Here is a 23,163-nt window from a genome sequence, read left to right as displayed (position 1 = left end):
TGGCTGATCATATGAGGGATGGGTGGCATATACAGCCTTACAGGCAGTCCAAGGTACAGCTCCTCTGGGCCCTTTTATGACCACCAAAGCAGAAAATGGGGGATACCATGAGCTCTCTCTACTCTGAAGATGAGTTCAAAAAGAACAAAAAGTTGGATTACTGTCATGAGGGTGGATCAAGGGCATTTAATTCCTCAATTCCTCTTAGCCTTCTGATGGCAAAGATCTAAGGTCACACATGAAACCATCCCACTGACCACCATGTGAGAAGCCTTCAACCACCACCACCATCTTCCTGGTAGCAGACAGAGGAATTTTTCTCCCTCTGGTGTCAGTAGATGGCTGGACTGAAATACTGGCACTTATAGCAGTGCTTTAAAAAAACATGCTCCTCTTAGTAGATGCTGGTGCAAGTCTTTGCTCACTACCAGCACTTTGTGCAATTAGAATATATGGTTTTAGGTATTAATCACAGGAACCTTTCAAACATTAGTCAAGATCAAGGTCTGAATACAGCGGTAGTGCCACACAGTAACATCGATGCAAGAAACCAAGGATACAGAACAAAGCAGTGGTAAACCATTACCCACAGACAGAACAGTTGTGTAAGAACTTATCATAACCTTGGATGTCCTCTTCCATGTTGCAGTATTCATAACAGTAGGGAATTTGTTGCTGCCTGCAGCGTCGACATCCGGCCAGTATGCCAAAGTCTTGCTTCAGGAGGGTACATGTGACATCCTGTGCTAGGGCCATAAACCAACGTAGGGTATAAAAGTGATGTCTGCATGTACCCTCTTCAGAATGGACTGCCGCATACACTAGTACTCCTGGAAGTTTAAGGAGGCTCCAAGATGGTGGACCCTAGAGATTCACATGTAGACTAGAAAATGGGTACTTATTAGGCTGTGTTCAATGGAGAGGCTAAAAGGAATGATGACAGGATGAAAATATGCCCACAGGCCAGTAAGGTATAATAAGCTGGGGAGTCAGAGGGGGCAGGTAGGGAGGGACTGAATACTGCAACATGAAAGAGAAGGACATGTAAGATTATGGTAGGCTCTTACACAACTAGTCTATGTCCTTCTATTCACATGTTGCAGTATTCATAACAGTAGGGAGAGTGCCAAAGCTTTTAGGTATGAACCTGGGAGAAGGATTGACGCCCTTGGTCAATACAATCCTGAAGAGTAGACCTGATAGACCCAGCTCTAGCCCTGGAAGCTAATTCCAGTTTGTAATGTTTGGTGAAGGTGTGCACTGAGGCCTGGGTGGTGGCTTCTAGGATTGAGGCATAATCCACCTGCTTGAAAAAAGCAGCTGAGGAAGCAGCTGCCCTGGTAGAGTGTGATTTGACCTTGCCCTGTAAGGTTTGACTATGGCGGAGTAACATATTTCAATGGATTTAGAGAGCCATGAGGAAATGGTTTGTTTGTTGACTGCCTTTCTCAAGAGCCCTAGGGTGGAAGGAGATGAAAAGCTGGTCAGATTTCCTAATCACTTTGGTTTAGTCTAAATAATACCTCAGTTGTCTGTGTACACCCAAAGAATGTAGGGTCCTCTCGAAGGCATTTTGGGGGTTAGGGTAGAAAACAGGCAGGTTAATGGTTTGGTTTAATAAAAGTTCATTAGCCACCTTAGGCATGAAAGAGGGATTAGTCCTGAGGGCAAGTCTATCCTTGTGGAAAATGAGGTAAGGAGGATTACCCATGAGGGCGTGAATCTCTGATACCTTCCTGGCATAGGTAAAGGCCACTAGTAGTACAGTTTTAAGGGTGCAGAGTTTTAGGGTTACTGAATGTGCTGGTTCAAAAGGTGGCAGCGTGAGTTTTTCTAGGACAAAATTCAGGTCCCAAGGTGGAGGGATAGGCTTTCTAGGGGATCTGATATGAAGAATCCCTTTGAGGAACAGCTCCTCTAATCTGGAAGCCAGTGGTGGTAACATGGGCAGACAAGGTAAAGATGGCAGATAAATGGAATTTAACTGATGAGTAAGTTAGTCCTGCGTGAAGGAGCTCACACAAATAGGAAAGGATCAAAGGAACAGGAATAGTCAGAGTCCTGGTGTTTCCTCTGACACCACCTGGAGAATCTTTTCCATTTAGAGATGTAATTTCTCCTGGTGCTAGGTTTCTTGGCCTCCTGGAGGACATGAGTACATCCTCTGTATATAGGTGTTTATACCTCTATGTGAAGTATCCACTCATGAGAGGGAGCTGAAGTTCTGTTTAGAGTCTGTTATGACATTCTCTGTAGAAGGAAAGCAGACTGCTTATAGATGAATGTTTAAAGTCGTTGGTAGAGTCCAGATTTGGAGGGCTAAGCTCCAAAGAGGATAGGATCTTGCCCCCCCACCCCGTTTATGTACCACATGACAGTCATGTTGTCTGTGACCACTTTGAGAGTTGCTGGGAGTAGGGCTGTTTTGAAGGTTTGTAGGGTCAAATGGAGTGCCCTCATTTCTTTGATACTGATGTGGTCCTTCAGTCTTAGTGTGGACCATTTTCCCTGTACAGTGTTCCGTTTCTGGTTGTGCTGTAGTACTGCATCCCAACCCAGGTTCAATGCATCTGTTGCGAGTTCTAGCACAGGGGCAGATACCTGAAGTAGGATACCCTGGTTTTGGTGGATGGCAGAGACCACCACTGGAGTTCTGACTTCAGACAGTGGAGTAGTGGGAGAAGAGTGCCCAGGGGATGGGAGTGCTGACTCCATAAGTTCTTAAAGATCAATTGGATCCTTCTCATGTGGAGTCTTGCTAGGGGCAACATGGGTATTAGGGATGCCATGTGTCCATTGCCCGCATGGGAATTCCTAAGGATGCTTGAAGTATGGTGATGGGTTTGTTGAGGTAGATGGCCGGATACAGGATTCCTTGCTGTGGGATAAAGGCTTTCATTAAGTCTGTTCTGATTCTGCATCTCAAGAACACTATGCCTTGTGTGGCTTGCAGATGAGACTTTTCCTTGTTTACAGTGAACCCCAGTTGGGTAAGGGTGTCGATTACTAGCCTTAGGTGCCCTTGAAGGACTTGGTGGTTTTGATGAAGTACAATAGGGTTGTCTAGGTATCGGTATATTTGTATACCTTGTGTTCTGCAGTGAGCAATGAAGGGTGCTAGACACTTTGTGAACACTCAAGGGGCTGCTGAGAGCCCAAAGTGCAAGGCAGAGAATTGAAAATGCCAGGAACCTACTGCAAAGTGGAGGAATTTCCTGAAGTCTGGGAGAATGGGTATATGGAGGTAGATATCCTTCAAATCCAAGGCCACCATGTAGGCCTGAGTGGGAATGAGTGGAAGGAGCAAGGGTAAAGTGATCATTTTGAAGCTGGGTACCTTGAGAAACATGTTTAGGAAAGACTCAGGAATGGTTTCCATGGGCCGTTTTTCCTTGGTACCAAAAACATTCTTGAGGAAAAACCTTTGTTTCTTTGGGTGGGTGTTATTTGTTCTATGGTGCCCTGGGCTAGTAGTTGTTGAATGATAGTGGGAAAGAGGTGGACTTGGTTTTCTGGAGGTTGAGGGATTCTCTGGAAGGGGGGTAATATCCATCAAGTCATAAAGTAACCCCTCTGAATGATGGAAAGTACCCATCTTTCTGTTGTAATGTTCCCCCAGGAGGGTAGGGAGAGAGTGAGGCGAAGGGACAGTGGGGTGTTTTGATTTAGTAATGTTAAGTCACAGCGGATGTGGTCTGGATTGATCAGACTGGCTCTGAAAGGGGGCAGTGGATGGGGTGGGGGGAACCTGGGGGCAGAGGTTTTCCTCTGTTACCTGCTCCCCTTTGTCTGCTGAGCTGTGTGGGAGGATTGCCTCTTGACAAAAGACACTTTCTGAGGATAGTTTCTGTGGTATCTGAGAATGGGAGACACCAGTAAGTGTTTTAGGTTTTGCAGTTCTTGTCCCTTCTCTTGAAAGGATTTAAGAAGTTCAGCTGAGGCCTGGCCAAATAGCACTTTACTGTACAGGGGGCATCCAACAGCTTTGTTTGTACATCTAAGGGCAGTGGCTGAAGTCTCAGCCAGGAATAGTGCCTTAGCACTGAACCAGAAGCAGCAGATTTGGATGAAGCTTCAACAGCATCATAACTGCACTTTGGAGTGCCTAGTTATGTGGGATGCTGTAGAGAGTAGGTTGTTAAGCTGAGTTTTAATGCTGGATTCAGGGACCTCAGAGAGTGGGGTGGAAGCCTTAGTAATAGTGTCCAGGACATATCTAGCCATTTTAGTTTGGTAGTTAAAGGCTCTTGCAGCAAGAGTAGAGGAGGTATACACCTTTTTTCCCTAGTCTGTCCATAATTTACTGTCCATCAGTAGGATAGAGGGTAGAAGAAGGCAATTGCCTAGAAGTCTTATCTGCAGAGACTGCAATAACAGCAAGGTCTGCTGGTGGGTTTCTGAACTGGGTGCCCTGTGGGACCTTATAAAAATGGTCAGGACATTTAGATGCTGGTGGTTGTGAATCTGGAGTCTAAGAGGCAGCTAAGAAGGCATCCTGGAAGGCAAGGAGCAAAGGGGGCACAGCTGAAGGAGATGGCTGTTCGATTTGCAGCAGGTCAAAGTATCTTTTCTTACTGTCTGACACCTCTGAGGCCTGCCACTTAAAATGTTCCCTCACGAGAGAGACGGTATCACCAAAGGTGAATTCTTCCCCAGGGGATGCTGGGGTAATGGGATCCTATTCCTCTGGGATAATAAAGTCTTTTGGTGAATCAATTTGAGATTCACAGGACACAGAATCTTCATCTGAGGAAGGCTCTTCCTGTGACACAAGCAAAAAGGGTCCTTTAGGAGAAACCGTTGGTTGCTGTTGATTCTGCAGGGCCTGGAATGCTTTAAACAAGCTTTGACAGAACTTCCCAACCTGCAACAGGTTGTGGTTCTGTGTGCCTTACTTTCTGTTTTCTCTTCATTGGAGCAGACTGTAGAGAAAGAGGGAGAGCCGACATCTGAGTGGATGGAGGAACAAGAACAAGGCCCTCCGACTGACTGAGTCATGGTTCCCCTCTGCCATCAGGAGCTGATGGCTGATTTTCCTCAGCGGACGTACATGAGGTTTCCACCAGTCCAGCTTCCATCGTGGTTCCTGGGCCTAGTAAGGAAACAGGGGTCTGAAGAGATCTCAGGCTTTCATCAGCCTCAAGAATCTCCCAATGCCTGAGGTGCAGTATGGGGAATCAGGCCTGGTTTTCTTGGCCTTTTACCTCGGTGGCTCTTTGGACAGGCCTGCTCCTCCCTCCATACTGAGTGCGAAATGTGGGAGCCTCTGATTTTCTAAATAAAGTTTAAGCACGGCTAAATGGCTGCGAAGGGTTTTGGGGACAAATGATTTGCAAATAGGGCAGGACATATGGTCGTGGGCCTCGCCTAAACAGAATGCGCACTTATCATGCAAGTCCTTGTGAAGAATCTGTCTCCCACAAGCACACTTCCCCTTTCTAGTGGACATATATGCACTAGCAAAAAACCAAAAGGGCTTGAGTAATTTAAAATATAATGTGCAGCAGACATGAACAACAAAGTTGGCTATAGAGAGAGAGAGAAGTCTGGGGTAGAGGGAACGCCAAACTAAATAAAAAAAAAAAGTTGATGTATTCGAGGAAGAAAAGTGGGTGAAGGAGGACAATGAAAAAATGTCCTGTGGAAGTCAGCAAAATAAAATCAAGATATTTCAGGCTAAGATGACCCCACAAAAAGTGATGGCCATGGTGTTGAGGAGAGCCAAGAATGAGAAATCTAAATACACTTGGTTAGAGATCAGACAGAAATACTGGTTCAGTTATTCAGCTCCATATTTACGAAAGAATAAGATGGTCTCTGCTCAAGAAGGCAGAATCAAGAGAGACACAAATATAAAAAAGTAAATAAAATATCTTTAATGATTATTTCTACCTGAAGTCTCAGCATCAGGTCTTCCAAGGAGTAACAAACCAAAAAAAGTTGAGACCCAGACCTATGGCACAGAGGGTTAAAACTCTGTATATGGACAAATAACCAGTGCTCAATTAGTGGCACAGATGCCAAACTAAGCAGGCAAAGAAGGATAATCTTGAGTGGCCAGCACCAGATCATTCATCCTGGGAAGGAAGGAGGCCAGGCTTGCTGCACAGGCAGCACCTGCTGGTGAACTAACAAACTATCACTTGTGGAAGAGGCCAGGCTGGCTCATACTGTTAACAGTTCAGACACTGCTCAGCCTGAGGAAAGATAAGTTGGGAAGCCTGCCAGTCACATCTCCTGACCAAGGAAGACACTGAGTCAAGCAGACTGCCTAAGGTGAAGGAATATATATGCACAGGTGAAATGCAATAAAACTGAGCGTCTGACCCACTCCCCACTTCCAGACTCTTACCGCCCAAGGGACAAATGGGTTTATAAGGTTTCCCAGTAAGTGTTGAGAAGCAGGATAGAACCACTGGAGACACACAGGTTCCAAGTTCAGGTTTTGATACCAGTTTTGGGATAAGGAGTGAATAGTAGACTGTCAGGTGCCAACAGCTATGTATTGTCAGTGTCAATTAAATTTCTGGCTGTTAAACTCAATGATCCATGAGGCTTAAGAGACATGAAAGAGCTAGAAAGTACAAATTACCACCCAAAGTATAATCTCTTGAATTTTAAATACAAATACAAGTACAAGTTATTCAAAAGCACTTGATAGGATATTTATGATCAGCTTTAGTTACCTCAACATTAAGTGAGAATTGTACACGTCAAACATGCATGCCCAGAGATTCCTGGACTTTGTTAATGCTAACACCCTGGAACAGCTAGTCTGTACACCCACAGGGGTGCAATTATGTTTGATCTGGTCCTCACAAACATGGGGGAATGATGCACTCCTCCCTACTGTAAAGTACCCACTGGTCAGGTTGGACCACAAAGTTGTCTCCTTTGAAATAAATATTACACGTGTGGCTTCCACTAGACCTGGAATATTTAAAAAAAATATTCCAAAGTTGACTACCTCCTTCTAAGCTACAGTCTAGCAAAATTCTAAGCCCCCAAACATTGAGAACACAGCTGCCTATGTGGAATTGTTCACAAAAACCCTGTACAATTATGTAAATAGTTGCAGGTACTTATCCAAAATATACATAGAACAATTTCCAAAAAACAAGCCTCCCTGGCAGAATCACAAAATAAATAGGCTGCATAACAAAAGAAAGAAAATAATGACCAAAAACAGGAAGGATATTGCCCAGCAAGGTAAAAACTTCCTCATCCATCTGAACAAGCAACTTTACAGAACTAAAGTCCACCACAGCCAAATATGAGAAAAATACAGCTTCCCAAGCTAAGGACAACCATAAAACTTTTTCAGTTATGTTTGTCACCTTAAAGGTAACATCCAACAATAGACCAAACTAATGATAACTGGGACAACCTATACGTTGCCAAAGGATACAGTGAATCTGATGATCATTTAGCTTCAATTTTGAGCCCCCATCACCATCAGGCCCTCCCCCCAGAAATTCCTCCAGCATTTCTCCACCAACAATCACACAGGTCCTCATATGCTTGTTCAAGACATGAACACTGCTTCAATGGGCTCTGATATCAAATGATGCACCTGAAGAGAATGAAACATGACCTGTCAGGCTTGCTAGAATCTCTAATTTACCCATAGCCTCCAGACATTATTTGTGCCAAATGAATGGTGGACTGCAATAGTTATCTCTCTACAAAAGGGAGGGCCTTCCACGGACCAGGCACAAAGCCAACCACATAAAAAAGGCAACATTTGCTATAGTCTTACTTTACAAGACTGTTCACTCTGAGCTTACATGGCTGGCCTGCATCGAACTTACACATGCCTAGTGAAAAACATGGTATAGGGTCAACCTTAAACAAGTTAAAATTCAAAACAGCTTGAAGCCCTCACAGGATGAAAAAAAAAAAAAAGACTGCAGAGAAAGCAATATAGTGTTTGGAACAGATTGATAATGTGAGCAGTACTAACATAAAAAGGTAAACTGAATAAGTCACGTAAAATTTATCTACTATCAATATCTGTCACATACACAATTAGCAGCTGAAGTGTCTCAGCTCCCCCCTATATTCACTCTAACCACCACTTCATATCAGGAAAAAATAACAGTTTGTAACTTCTGCCATAAATGGTCTAGTTTGGTGTATCAAACAAAAGGGTTAAATGCCAGTTACTGATTACACAACAAAGCAGCTGTGGAGTTAACGTACAACTAAAATGTCCAGTAAGCAGATGGATACTCATTTTACTTAATGGAATGGATTCTGTCACACACTTAAGTGGACAAAGTTTCAAACAATTCCCACTACAGGAGTTTTAAGTGGTTCATTGAATGATAATACACTGCCCAGGACTGAACATCCCCATGACAGAAATATGACATTTTGCGATGGACATTCACTCATAAGTGCAATCATGAAATGGTGACATTTACAAAGAAAATCAACAACATAAAAGATAACAAAAAACTCAGTAAACAGCATTTTAAGCCCCCCTGGTGTAGCAGAATAGTCTTGCCTTTGATCCAGTTTACCCTTACCGGCTCAGGTGTCTGCTGGAGCAGGCATTGGGGAGAAGAATGACAACATTCAACCTGCTTACCTCTCTTTGGGTGGGGGGGGGGGCACACATGTTAGAGATAGTCTCCATAGCTATATACTTGGTGGAGACCAGAGATTATACACATACAGGGGTACACTGTAAAAGTAGGGGGGCAGGGTCAATTGATTATACTGCATGTGGTGGCATAAACAGATAGCTCAAAGACTCACTGAGTGCCAACCTCATGGACAATAAGACATGCATAGGGGAGGTTAGGGCTTAATGGAAATTCACAGTCTCCCAGAGTGTGAATGGATAATGGCATAAATGTTGGTTTCAGAGTCATATCTGGCTCGTATAGTGGCTGGTGTTGGTCCCCAATCTGTCCCTACCCCCAATAAAAAAAAAGTCCACTCTGCAGTTCTGGTGCTTACGCTTCTATTTTTAACTGTAGCAAGAAATGCCACAAATGAAAAGCATACAGGAACTGCACTTTCCAAACATACTCCCTGACACCTTCTGCCCATGGTGGCTGCTCCCTTGGTCCCATCATAGCCATGCTTCTTGTTGGTCTCCTCAATTTTACCACAGGGAATGAATGCACCAAAGGGCTCTTGCACAGAGGAACAACGATTCACAGAATAGCAAGGAGGACAGGGTTCAACGGCCAGTACGGGGTTCTAGGCTAAAAAAAAAAAGAAAAAAAAAAAGAAGCATTTTTGAAAGGATGAGTTCACCCCCTTGCACTCCCCAATATGGAGGGCTATGCTCCCATACCCCCACTACTTAAATATACTAATTCAGGTATTTTTGTATGTAGGGGAAAAGAGAAATTCTTGTTTTAAATCCAAAAAATTCAAATTAGATTGATTATCCATCCATCCTCAACCCATTTTGGAGATGGGGTTGGGGTTGTTACTAGATTTATGTTAAATTTAAGCATTGCACTAAACAAAACTACTCAATTCAGCTCTTGGAAAGTTAATTCCCCTCTGCACGGATTTTTCTCTGAGTACTCTAACTTCCTCCTACCTTCCAAAACCATGCCAGATGATTGGCTGCAATAAACTGTATACATACAAGTCTATGAACCAGTCCACTTAAAATTTTACTTCAGTTACAGTTTGGTGAAATGAAAATGAAGTGTGACAATAACACTTACTCTTCTGCCTGAATGGAGTCTGCAGGTGCAACATAGTTGCTAGGAATGTATCCACTGTTTCCTGTAGTGAGTGACCTGGCTTCCCACCAGTCTCCTTCCCTGAAACAAAATTTAAATCTTAATCCAAAGAACAGAGCAATAGCCATCAGCAAATCCTACCAAACACAAAATGCACAGCAGTAAACCTGACAGCTGAAGATTTATAAAGGAATGCTAGTGCAACAGTAAGATACAGTTCTGAACAGAATGACAGCTTCACATAAATTCACAGCTTATAAATATGTTGGTGGTTCACTTAGGATCTCTCAGAAAGTACATTTGTGTATATAACTTACCATAATCATAGATGTACAAGTAGATCAGTACATCAGTACCAAGTCTTTACCATCCCCAGCCAACAAATGTCCTCAGCCAAATGTCGTCAGGATGTCTGTGGTAGAAGAGATACGTTGGTTAGCACCATCTTCAGGTCTTTATTCCCTCAATCCTTATGGTTTAATGGGGTCCACTGGTGGAGAATGACCTGAACAACTAATCCTACTGATGTCCAGAGTCCTGGGCTAGGCAGTACTGGAAGAATAGGACTGGCAATGATGGGAAGACCCACCCCAACTCTAAAGTTGAGAAAAGGAATCAACTGAGGGGAAGAAGGGAGGGAAAGGGTACTGCAGCACTGATCAGCTCTAACATCTACAAATACAGTAAATTATCTACTCATTGTACTGTGTATTATGTTTATTGTAGTCAATGTTGCAGGACTAAGATTTAGGAAGGATTCCCAAAGCTTCTCTACCGGGAAAGTTAAAAAGATCCTATGTCCTGCGACAGTAGACTAGGCAGGATAGCACAGCCAAATCCTGCCTAGATTGTAGCATTTGGTGAATGTGTGTACTGCCTAGATTGTAGCATTTGGTGAATGTGTGTACAGAGTGCAAGGTGGCCACGTCTAAAATGTTCCAATTAGGGTTTCCTTTTACGATAGCAGTGGTCATGGATTTTGTCATAGTGGAATGGGCTCTAATCTTCCTTGGGGGCTGCCTGCCATGCTGTGAGAGGAAGGAGAGATGCTGTTAAGCCATTTAAAGATGGTCTGCCTACTGGTTTTCCATCTGCAAAAGCTACTAAAAGTTGGTCAGATATGCTTGAAAAAAATTTATTCTGTGAAGCAGAATCTTAGTTGTCTGTGCACATCCAGAAAATGGATGATTCTTTCTCCCTTGTTTTGAGTGTTTGGGAAGAATACAAGGAGTGGGATGAACTAATTTCAAAGAAATCTCAGATACCACCTTGGACATTAGGAAGAGTAGTATGGTTCTCAAAGAAACTCTGTCAATATGAAAAATTAAAAAAGGATCCTTGCCCATCAGGGCTTGTAACTCAGACATAAGCCATGCTGAATGACATTAGTGCTAGCAACAGGGCTGTCTTCTTTGAGAGTAGTTTGATGGGGGCTGAAGCCACAAGTTCATGCGCACAGTTCAAATCCCAAGAGGGAACTGGTTCCCTTCTGGTTGGTCTGAGTTACAGTATCCTCTTCAGAAACTGTTTCATGTGGGGTTGAGCACAGACTTGTAGGGACATAGGCAGGCATGCAGAGGTAGCATGAACATGGACCATAATGCTAGAATATTAAGGTTCTTGTTTGTATAGAAATGAGCTGTATTCTAGCATCTGTTGCAAAGTTGCTTGACTAGGTGCAATATCGTTACCTTTCCACCAGACTGAACCTTTTCCACTTAGCCATATACGACTTCCTGGCGCTCTCTTTCCTAGCTTTTCATGATAGAAAGACCATCTGGATGAATGGCTTCTAATTCAGTCTAGTCTGTTAATTTGAGGGTTTTTCAGGTTGTGATGAATGAGACACCCCTTGTTCTGGGTTAACAAGTCCACGAAGGGGGGTAAGTGTGTGGTTTTCCCCTTGCTAAATGCAAGGAGAGGGAAAACCATTGCTGCCTGGGCTACTAGGGGAACTATTAGAATCATGGTAGCCTCTCTGACTCCATCTTCTGTAATATCCTGGGGATGAGGGTATTAGCTGAAAGTCAAAGAAGCTCTGTCTGTCCATTAGGAGGAAAAGACATCTGCTTTAAAAATCTCTGAGTATTCTTGAGCAGAACTTGCTGAGCTGTTCTCTAGGGAAGCAAAGATGTCTACTTCTGGCACACCACAGTTGTGTCAGTTCTAGGAAAACACTCCACTTTAACATCCATTCCCCAGGGTCTAGGAAGCTTCTGCTGTGACTCTGCTATTAGACTGCCCTGACCTGATATACATGAAGCTATGGGTGTGATGTCTAGTTGTTGTACCATAAGCCAATGTTCCACAGCTAGCCTGTAAAGGGTGTAGTAATGTGTTCCTCCCCTTTTGTTTACACATCACATGACTGTAATGTTGCCTATGAGAATTTTTGTAGGTGCTGGAGTCAACTTTCTTGAAAAGCTTTTAATGCTGAAATCACTGCCATCACTTCTTTTACCCTATGTGCTAGTTTGCCTGCAGCCTATGCCAGGTCCACCGAATCCTGAATTTACACAAGTCAGCTGCCCAGGCTAGGTCAGGGCTGTCTGTTAGGGTCTGCTCTGTGTCTGGGAGCTTAAATGGTGCCCTTGGGTTGTTTATGACATTACTCTCCCCCACTGGATCTTTTTCTTGAAGCAAAGTAGGTGGGGTACACTTATCACCAGGGAATGCTGGTGCGCTCACCAACAGTTCCTGAGGAACCACTGGATCTTTCTTATGTGCAGTTTCGCCAATGGAATCATTAAGAAGCAAGAAGCCACATAACTTTGGAATTCCTTTGCAGTAACAATTTGTTTGCTCATGAGGTTCTTGAGATAATCTGAAAGAAAAGATTTTGTTCTCTGGTAGAAATCCCTTCTATTGAACACAACCTATGACTGCCCCCAGTAAGGTACTCCTGGTACTGAAGGACAGCTGTGACTTCTGGACATTGAGTGTTAGCCCTATCTTCTAAAAGCAATCCATGGTGATTTGCATTGCTGTCAGAAGTTGTGTGTGACTTGTGGCCTGAATCACACAATTGTGTAAGTAATGGTAAATACAGACCCCTCTTTTGCAACAGGCAGCAAATGCTGCCAAACATTTGCTAAATACTCTGGGCACAGGAAATTAATCAAAATGGTAAAGCACAAATGGCAGTGTAACCCTGCTACCTGGAAAAAAAAATCACAAGAATCTCCTGTGCTCCTATAAAATAAGAACATGAAGGTGTGCAATCTTCAGTTCCAGAGTCACCGTCGATGCTCCTGGAAATGGAAGGGGCAGTAGTTTTTGTAGTCAGCATTCTGAATTTTGGTACTTCTAGAAATTATTTTAATCTGGAAAGACCGAGGGTGGGTCTCCAGGTAAGAAGAGGCAGGAGTAGAACACTGTGCCTTTCACTCCTGTGCTCACTTTCTCTGTGGGTCTTTGAGGTGCTGAATAAGAGGAGGAATGAATTTTCTTTGGTTTATAGGCATGAGTGAGATACCTAAAAATAGTAGAATCCTCCAGATATGGAGGGATTAACATTTATGATCTGTAGGACCCATTTGTGTTGAGTAATTTCGTCCCACTGAGTGATGAAAAAGGAAAGTCTTTCACCTAGATTGAAGGGGGAGGGCTGGGGTGAGATTCTGGGTTTAAAAGGGAATTGCTGGGAGTAATGACAGCTGCTCAGGGAGGGGGCAGGCCTGACCCCCAACCCACCAAAATTTTACACTTTTTTCATGCTTGGGTGGAAAGGGCTTGTTAGGATAATTTCTATTAAATCTGTGATTAGGAGATGGGTAAAACTCTGTGATTAGGAGATGGGACAGATTTCATCTGCTTCCTTTTTTGTCCAGTCTCTCAAACACTTCTCTGGCAGGGGGTCCAAACAGGAACTCCTTATTTAAGGTAGCCTCTAGGAGTTCTATTTTAACCTGGTAAGAAAGGAGCAGAGTTGTCAACCAGGATCATCTATGTGCAGCTGACCTTGTAGCAGCCGCCCTGCATGATGCAACCAATACATCAAAGCCACATTTGAATAAGTGTCTGAATACCTGGTGGGTAACAACACAATTCCAGGGTATCTCTCTGGAGGCTGTTGTGCAGCATGCCCTCTGCCTTGGTTTTAATCTGTTCCTCTAGTGACTGAAGGTATTTGAGCATATGGAACTGGCAATTCAGAGCTTTCACGGCCATGGTGGCTGAAGAATAAATTGTACTGCCAAATCGGTCAAGTATTTGGCTCTCCCTGTCAAGCAGCAATTAACAACCCTCTTACACATGAGCAGATTAGAAACGGCTAACAAAATAATGAAGGTCCCAACAAAGTACTTATCTGTGATGGTCCAACACACAGAGTGATGTTAACAATGGAGTCCTGTGCACCAGGCTACAGGGCAAGAAAGAACTGAAGATGGTTCTGAGCAACGTACAGTGTATAGCACCAATGTCCTGATGTCATCAGTAGAAGTAGTCAGTCGTCTGGAGGATGATGAAAGGCTCTGGTATTCAGGCAAGCTGCAGGGTTCTGCATGGAATGAAGTTTCAAGGCTTAGTACTGCAAAGTTGACTGCCATGAACAAAGGGTTCTGGATCATGCAAAACTGGTTTCCATGAAGATTTTAAGTAAAATATGTTGCCTAAGAAATCATTTATTTTCAAAGATACTTTAAGAAATAAAGAAATTAAGAATGAACCATTGAATACCACCTTTAATATATTCCCACATCCTAAAACTGTACCTGTATTAAAACATATACTGTTGAGTGAATTTATTCTTAAATATTTTGATGCATATTTTTAATTTTACAGGATAAAATGTATAGAATTTAAAACCAAGTACAGTACAGTCGATTATCCAAACTTCAATTATCCGAATGTCAATTATTTGAACCGACCTTCCAAAGTTTTCGGGTAGGAAAAATCATAACATCTGAATAATATGTAAACATTACACATTCGCTTGAGCATGTTTTGTGAGCTTGTAGCCAGGCCTGTAGCCAGCTCGTGTATGAAAAACATTCTTTATTGTCTACTGGAATCACTGAATCGTTGAAAAGTGTATTCCTGAATGCAGAAAAAAACAAGATTTTAGAAGTTTTTTATCCAGTTCAATTATATGTTTGATTATCTGAACAGTTTGATTATCTGAACTACCGTAGGTCCCAATCAGTTTGGATAATTGACTCTCTACTGTAATAATCAAAGAAAAAACAACAGATGATTGAGAAACAGATACAGTTGTAATTAGAAAATTATTTTAAGCATAATTAAGACTTTTTGCTTAGTTTGGAGATGCAAGTAACTTCTTATTGGAATTTGTGGATGTTAAGCATATAGTAGTTCTATAATTACCATAACGCTAGATCCTTTCATTCACATCCATCCGATATGACTTAAGTCTGCAACATGTTTGTCACATCAGACCTGGGAAAACTCATGCTCCTGCCTCAAGCCTCTTGCAGAATTCTCTTCCTTTCATGCTGTAACGTGTGTAAATACCTCAGACTGAGTTTGGCCTAACAAGTGAAAGGATTCAAGGCAGTGCATGACAAAGAAGGTCTTATAAAGTGAAAATTTGGGAGGGGGATACGGGGAGGGTTTTCCTATTGGACAGATGTGAATGAAATGATCCAGTGTCATCATAAGTACATAACTACAGTATCTTATTCATTTAGTCCATGCACTCTGACTTACATAGGTTCATAGGTTCATACTAGGCTATCTGCCCAAGGGCATTTATAAGCCTAGCCCATAGTTATGTGGCTTTCGCCACCCCTTTAGTTTGAATAAAAACTATGCCTATCATTTTGCTGTGCCTCTGTCAAGCAGTGACACTGAAGTAATCCCTGGGGTATATCTGCAATCTCCCATCCATTGGTCAGGATTCCTCTTGAACAAGGCCAGAGAGGTGCTCTGCCTCACATGTACCGGGATTTTGTTCCACAGCATAGGGAGTCTCTGGGTGATGAATCTGTCCCTCCAGCACGTTCTATTTATAACCGTGTCAAGGTTTAAGACTGCCGCCCTTGTGGTACTGAGGGATCTAGATTTTGTGTGGTGAAGCATATTCATCAAATCTGGGTTTGACATGGCCTTATATGTCAGGCACAGGTCACCTCTGAGCAAGCGGTATGAGACTGAATAGAGCTGGAGTTCTTTCAGTCGGGCAGCATAAGACATAATTTTGAGACCATTTATCCTTTTGGTGAGGAACTTTTGGGGCCTTTCAAGCTGCAGCAGGTGTCTGGTCAGATACATTCGAGCGGGCATTGTACTCAATCATAGGTCTAATAAGTGATGAGTACAGAGGGACGATGACCTCCCTTGATCTAGATGTGAATCCCTTCATGATCAGGTGGGTGATATAGAAGGTTTTCCTAACTACTTTAGCAACATGAGTGTCAAGCGAAGGCTACTGTCAACCTGGATCCCCAGATCTCTGATGACTTTTCTGTGCTCAGTGGATTGCCACCTATATGGTAGCTAGGGGTAACCTTGTTTTTCCCGAAGGGTATGACTATGCATTTTTGGCGTTTAACTTCAGGCCATGGCTCTGGCACCAGTTATCCGTTTCTGTGAGGCCCTTCTGGAGGATATCTGTGTCAGATGTGTTTTCGACTATGGCCCAGTTTGCAGTCATCTGCAAACTTTGTCAGCCATAACCCTCCTGTGTTTGCTTGTACTTCAGAAAAGTAGATGCCGAACAAGAGTGGACCCAGGACTGAGCCCTGTGGGACACCACTTGTGACAGGCTTTGAGTCTGACATGGCTCCAGCAACTCTGACCCTGTGGGTTCTGTCACTTAGCCAGTTTGCAACCCATCTTGTGATGTATGGGTTTACATTCAAGCTGATGAGTTTTTCGATGATACCTGAGTGGGGTATTGTGTCGAAGGCCTTTGCCAGGTCGAGGTAGGCTGTATGGACTGCCTTTCCCTCATCAATGGCCTTGGTGACTGTCTCGAAAAAGTCAACCAAGTTTAAAAGGCAGGATCTGCCTTTGACAAAGCCAAACTGAGTTGGATCCAAAGTCTGCAAGTTCCCTATGTCTTTATTTATGAGTTCCATTATGATCCTCTCCATGGCTTTAAAGATAAGGCTTGTCAAGCTAATGGGGCGGTAATTTCCAGGGTCTGTGGAGGCACCGCCCTTATGAAGTGGGACCACAGTCGCCATGCGCCACTCCTTGGGTACGTATCCTGAGGTGAGGCTAAGATTAAACAGCTGTCCTAACTGTGGGTTTAATTCCTCGTTGAGTTCATGAAGCACACAGCCGGGGACACCATCCGGTCCCATGGATGCTGTGTTTTTTGCCTTAGTGAGGGCAGTTCTCACCTGGGCGTTGGAGATGTTTGGGGGCTACAATCCTCTGGAATAGATATCTCTCCTTTTGGGGAGAAGTTTGCACTGAACCTGTCAGCCAGTATGTTGGCAATGTGTGTAGATTCAGTAATTTTCACATCATTTTGAACTAATTCTGAGCATATCTGGGAGTTTCCTCCTAGGTTTCTAACATAGCTAAAGAAGGCCTTATGATTCTCTTTAGAGTCCTTGGCGATTTTTCTCTCAAAATTTGCCTTGGATGATTTTATGAGAGCTCTTAGTTTTTACTTATAATGATCAAAGGTGTCTTACCTTTCAAGGATTTTGCTCTATCTTGTAGTAGCTTCCTCCTTTTGTTGTAGAGCTTGTTTATGGCTGGGGTCCACCAGACTGGATGCTTGCCTTTGGTACAGAGAGTCTTAGTTTTGTTTGGGATTGCCTGATCCATGCAGTCCTGTAGGTGCTGGTAGAAGGCATTTGTAAGTGATTCAGCGGTTTGAGTAATGTTTACCACTGGTTCAGGGGCCTTAAAGGAGACCACACTAGTTTTTAGAAGTGTGAAATCGGCTTTTGAGAAGTTTTTCACTGTGGTCTTTTTGTTTCAGGTGGGGCGGGATGAGGACCTCCAGCGAGATTAGTTTATGATCTGATCTCACCAGTGAGGGGTATACTTCGGTGTTGAACATTTTGATCCCATGTTCGTGATGATGAGATCAAGTATGTTTTCTCCTCTTGTGGGGATGGTGACTAGTTGTTCCATGGCATTTGAGTTTATGAACTCCAGGAATCTTTGGGTTAGAGTGTTCGGCTTGAGTAGTGTTCCCAGTCTATATTAGGGTAGTTGAAGTCACCTAGTATGATGGTGTTTGGAGAAACATTTATCCCCTCCAATGTTTTCAGGAAGGCCATGTGAGGTTCCAGAGTTTGAGAGGGTGGCCTGTAACATGCTACAAATTGCAGAGCAGTCTTGCCTATGGTTAATTGCACCTGGATGGTCTCCGATGCATCGTGCGTTGCCACCAACCTTGAGGTGTGGGTGTCCTTTATGAATATGGACACCCCTCCTTTCTTGGTGTTGTCCGGATTTTGGGGCGGGCATGATATGAGGTGAAACCTGTTAGTGCTGGGGTGCTCTCAGGAGCCTTGAACCAGGTTTCTGTCACAGCACAGACATCGATGTTCTCCATATTGAGAAGGGCCTCGAGTGCGTGCATCTTGAGATTGAGACGTCTGGCATTGAGCAGCATTACCCTTAGTTTTTTCCTTTTTTGTGTTCTAGGGTGGTAGGTTTAGAATTTGAGCCTTGCCTAAAAAAGGCACTATGGGGGTGGCAAGAGCCTTTGCCAATATCCGGAAGCCCAGGGTGACAGGTGCAAGCCGTCCCTTGCGAAGCAGCGTGGCTTGTCCAGCATGTCATCCCAGGCAGACAGACATTGGATCCCCTTTGAATGACACCAGAATTTAAGCCAATTATTAAAGCTGATCATCTTATCACTGTATTGTGGCATCATTCTAGGTGAAGGTAGGATACTGCTCAAGGTCAGGGTCATACCTGCCTGGGCTACATAATCAGAGAGCTCCTCGATGTCCCTTTTCATGTAGTCCAAGGAGGTACGTCTCAGGTCGTTGACACCAGCGTGGACAATGACTGAGTCGTACTTGTACCTGCTGTTGAGAGACCTGAGTGCTTGCGTTATGTTGTGGATTCTAGCGCCCGACAGGCAGCTTACTGTGACCTTCTCTTTACTCAGTCTGGTGAGCGGGACGTCAGTGTGTCTGACTATGGAATCACCAAATGACAAGTGTGTCTGGCATTTTGTTTGGCCTTAAGGGCTGTGACTGTTTGACACTCTGACTGTGTGGTCTATGTGTTGCATGTGTTGGGTCGTGAGGTGGTAGTTGTTTGGGTGTCTGCTTTGGTGGCCTCTGCTGTTTTGGTAAATTTTTGATCAGAGCCTCCAGTATGTCTTTGTGTGAGTATGTGTATGATTTGAAGTTGTGATGGTACCATGTGTGACTGGGTATGTATTGTGTGTGGTTACCTTCTCCTCCTGTCTGGTCTTGCCAGTCCTATGTTGAGAGAGCTCAGCCTCCAGTTTGGCCGTATAGTTGCATCTCTCGCATGTATTTGTGTTTTGTGGGAGAAGGAGAGGTTTGTCTGTGTACATGAGGCAGTTGTAACATTGCCTCAATATTCCCAGGTTCACCAGTTGAGCTGGAGAGGACACTAGCAACTGATCCCTCGACATACTAGAAGTAGTAGATAAAGAGACTTTCAAAGGACTCCGGGGGAAGTGGGTTTTAGGCTGGTGGGGTACTATCTATAATAAGAGTGCTTTATCAAGGTGCAAGTACTGTAGGAGTAAGTGCTAGGCTTTACAGATAGAGAATAGTCTACTTGGGAATCAAGTAGAGATGAACTTTTCAGTTATAGGATATGCTGGTTAGATCAGCAGTACAGCTCGAGGAAGGTAGTTTTAAGGGAAAATTGGAAGAGTGGAATTTAGATGGCCCAAATAGTTTAACCTTGTTTAACCGCTGCTCTTGTGTGCAGCAGTGGTAACTCAGCTAAATCGCTTCAGCGTTTAGCGTGTTTTATAGCAGGGGGCTGAAGGGAGCTAGGAATTGGCCCAAAACGACCAATGGACTACTAGTTTCTGGCTGAAACTTCACCAAATCAGACAAGAAGGCCGCTCAGTGCTTCCCACTCCCACTGGTAAGCAAAGAAACTTCCCTCCTTCCTAATAAGGCAATGGATCAGTAACAGGAACTAAAAACAAAGCCCAGGGATCAGCAACTCTGAAACTGGACTACTCTAGTTCAGTAAGGCGGGAAAACAAGAGATTTTTTTGTTTTACTACAGAGACAAGGAAAAAAACAGACAGTAAATGCTGTAAATCGGCTAGCGCACTTTAGTGTGTAGCCTACAGAAACAATTTGCAACAATTAGTAACTTAAAGTGCAATAAACAGTGTAAAATGCAGAAATCACTTAAAGTAGCAGTAAAACAAGCGAAATGCAGTCGCTAGCTTAAATAACAGTGGGAAAGCCACAAAAAATACTTATATCTGGTAGAAAGTCACTCTTTTAGCTCTCTGCTGCTTGGATCACTCTGCAGGCTACCACGAGGATCTGTGCTGAGTTGGTACAAGCTGGAAAATGCGTGTTTAGCGTGTTTTATAGCAGGGGGCTGAAAGGAGCTAGGAATTGGCCCAAAACGACCAATGGACTACTAGTTTCTGGCTGAAACTTTACAGGTTAGAATCCCAAGCTACAAAAACACTTGGGTAGTGTCATGACAGGAGACCTATGAGGACAGTATTCCCCAAAGGAGGCTCTTACTCTTGATATAGCATCTAATTTGTAGTGCTTAACAAAAGTATGCAATATAGGCCATGTTGTTGCTGCACAAATATTGTCAATTGAGGAATTCCTGAAAAAGCTGTTAAAGTGGAAACAGATCTGGTGGAACAAGCCTGGGCTTGGATGGTAAAGGCTGACTTTGAATTGAGTATGTATAACAAATGCAATCTGAAAGCCACCTAGATAGGGTGGGCTCTGGACACTCAAAGATCCCGGTTTGTTAAATGCAAATGAGAGGGGGAGTTGCAAATCTTTCCTGAAAGATTTGGTTCTATGACTGTAAAATCTAAGTTGCTTAAGTACATCCAGAGTATGTAGGATATTGTTGCCTTAACTGGAATAATATGGGAAAAAAAAGACTGTCAAGTTAATTGGCTGATTCATGTTTGCCTCAGAAGCCACTTTGGGAAGGCGGGCTTGGTATAGAAAGACATTGTCTTTGTGGAAGATCAAATAAGGTATTGAAGAAAGTAACAGCCTCTAGAATGGAAACTCTCCTAGCATTAAGTGATAGCTCAAAAGACAGGCACAGCAGATCAGCAAGAGATGTTTATTTTCACTCCACGAACAAACCTCACAGAACAGAAACAAAAACAATAACGCTGCTACAGTTCTCAGTGCGTTTTCGTCGACATGCACTTCATCAGAAAAGCTAAACAGTGCTCAGTGTGCTAAATTTATAAGTCAGATGTTATTTGAATCTACCAATGGTGTCTCCTAACTAATTAAAATGTTCATACATTCAATTAACATCCTTGCAGAGTGATTCAAGCAGCAGAGAGCAAAAGAGTGACTTTTTCCTGATATAAGTATTATTTTTGTAGCTTTTCTACTGTTTACTATCTAGCGACTGCATTTTCGCCTGTTTGCTACTGCATTTAAACTGATTTATTATGTCTAAACTGTTTTTTGCACTTTAAGTTTCCAATTGTTGCAAATAGTATCTGTAGGCTACACACTCAAGTGCGCTAGCCGATTTATAGCATTTAAAGCATTTATTGACTGTTTTTCTTCTCTGTTTCTGAAAAAAAACAAAAAAAAACAAAAAAATATCTCCTGTTTCCCACCTTACTGAACTAGAATAGTCCAGTATCAGAGTTTGCTGATCCCTGGGCTTTGTCTTTGTTCCTGAAACTGTTCCATATCCTTATTTGGAAAAAGGAAGCTTCTTTGTTTACCAGTGGGAGTGGGAAGCACTGAGCAGCCTATTTGTCCATTTCGGAGTGGTATCAGCCAGAAACTAGTAGTCCATTGGCCATTTTGGGTCAATTCCTAGCTCTTTTCAACCCCCTGCTATAAAGCACGCTAAAGCGCGCGTTAGCGTGATTTAGTGCGGAATTGCCACAGGAGCACACAAGAGCAGCGGCGGTTAATTGGGGTTAAACTATTCAGGCTACCTAAAGTCAACTCTTCATTTTTTCCCTTAGAACAGCTTCTCTTGAACTCTACTTCTAACCAAACAGCCTTTTCTCTATCTGAAAGATCCTGCTATACTAGACTCCTAAGGTGACTATTCTCTAGCTGAGAAGCTTGCACTTGCTCCTAAAGTACTTTCTACTCTGATATAGCACTTTTTTATTATACATAGCACCCCACCAGCCTAGAACCAAGGGCGCCCGCAGGCAGGTGCTGACATCATGCGTTCTTCTTTAAGAAGAACGGTCGCGGGTGTGCTGACATCATCGCGTGCATATTTTCAACTTTTGCGAGCGGGAACTCAGATGGACAGACGGTTTTGGGGTTCGCAAGCGGAAAATGGGACCACGAGCGGGAACTGAAACGGACGGATTCGCGAGCGGAAGATGGGACACTTTCAAAGTAAGTGTGTGTGTGTGTGTGTGTGTGTGTGTGTGTGTGTGTGTGTGTGTGTGTGTGAATGAATGAAAATAGGGAAAGATGTGAAGTTGGATGTGTGTCCATGTTCAGAAGCTGGCCCTGTTGCTGAAGAATCACAAGGGCAGTTTCATCAAAGTAAGCTAAATACAGTCCATAGCATTTTTTCATAGCTTTGCTTACTGACTCCTGTCACTCATTATGGGGTGATTGGATTGCCCTCTTCTGTCTTTATTTTTATTTTTCTAAGCAGAAAGCAATCGCTGTAACTATATGTTGTGACATTTGGAGTTGTATTCTGTGCTGTACTGGGATGTCAAGGGAACAGAGTTATGGATATAATGTGGAACAGACATTGCTGCTAGTCACTTTCTCACAAGCTGCAAGTTGACCCCCGCCTTTGAAAGTCCCAACATTTCAACAGAGTGTTAGGGTTGGTTGACGCTTACACAAAATAATGAAAATTCATTGGCACATTCTGTTTGAAGAAATGTTACCTACCAGTTCTATCTGCCTTTTCAGTCATTTACTGATCTGGATCTGTCATTCAGCACAGTGCCCTTTCCTAAGCACCCCAGTCAATTTTCTAACTTACAAAAGAATGTTGTGTGTTTTTCTGTTATATTACATGTGCATAGCCAAGGGACAGACCTGATGGCAGACAAATGGCATTTTCTTTTCCATGTTAAGATTGCTTTTTTTGAAAGGGGGGGGGGGGCTTATTACAGAAAATATATTTAAATCGCCAAAATAAGAACAAACCACTTTATGGAAACAAATTCCCAGTGCTTTCATTTTGTAACAAGACTTTTCATCAGAGTCTAAGGAAGTCTTGCTATAAAATGAAAATGCTGTGAATCTGTTTGAATAAAATGATTTGTACTTTACAGTTTTGTATGTATGTAGTTGTTTTTTGTAAGGGGGAATAATTGGTTCCAATTATAAGACATTTTGTT

At 43.1% G+C, this 23,163-nt stretch overlaps 1 protein-coding gene across 1 annotated transcript in view; it reads right to left on the bottom strand.

Annotated features, from left to right (window-relative positions):
- The window catches only part of YES1 (YES proto-oncogene 1, Src family tyrosine kinase), a gene marked incomplete in the record, with an annotated part of 1,508,191 nt that overhangs the window by 539,398 nt on the left and 945,630 nt on the right, over positions 1-23,163 (bottom strand). The window contains 1 exon segment of the mRNA XM_044065234.1: positions 9,696-9,794. Within this exon segment, the coding sequence (XP_043921169.1) occupies positions 9,696-9,794 (99 nt within the window).

Source organism: Protopterus annectens, chromosome 3.part0 (assembly GCF_019279795.1).
Source record: "Protopterus annectens isolate FY-2018-M chromosome 3.part0, PAN1.0, whole genome shotgun sequence".
NCBI lineage: Eukaryota > Metazoa > Chordata > Ceratodontiformes > Protopteridae > Protopterus > Protopterus annectens.
Note: the sequence above shows the minus strand (reverse complement) of the source record. Positions and strands in the feature narration are given on the sequence as shown.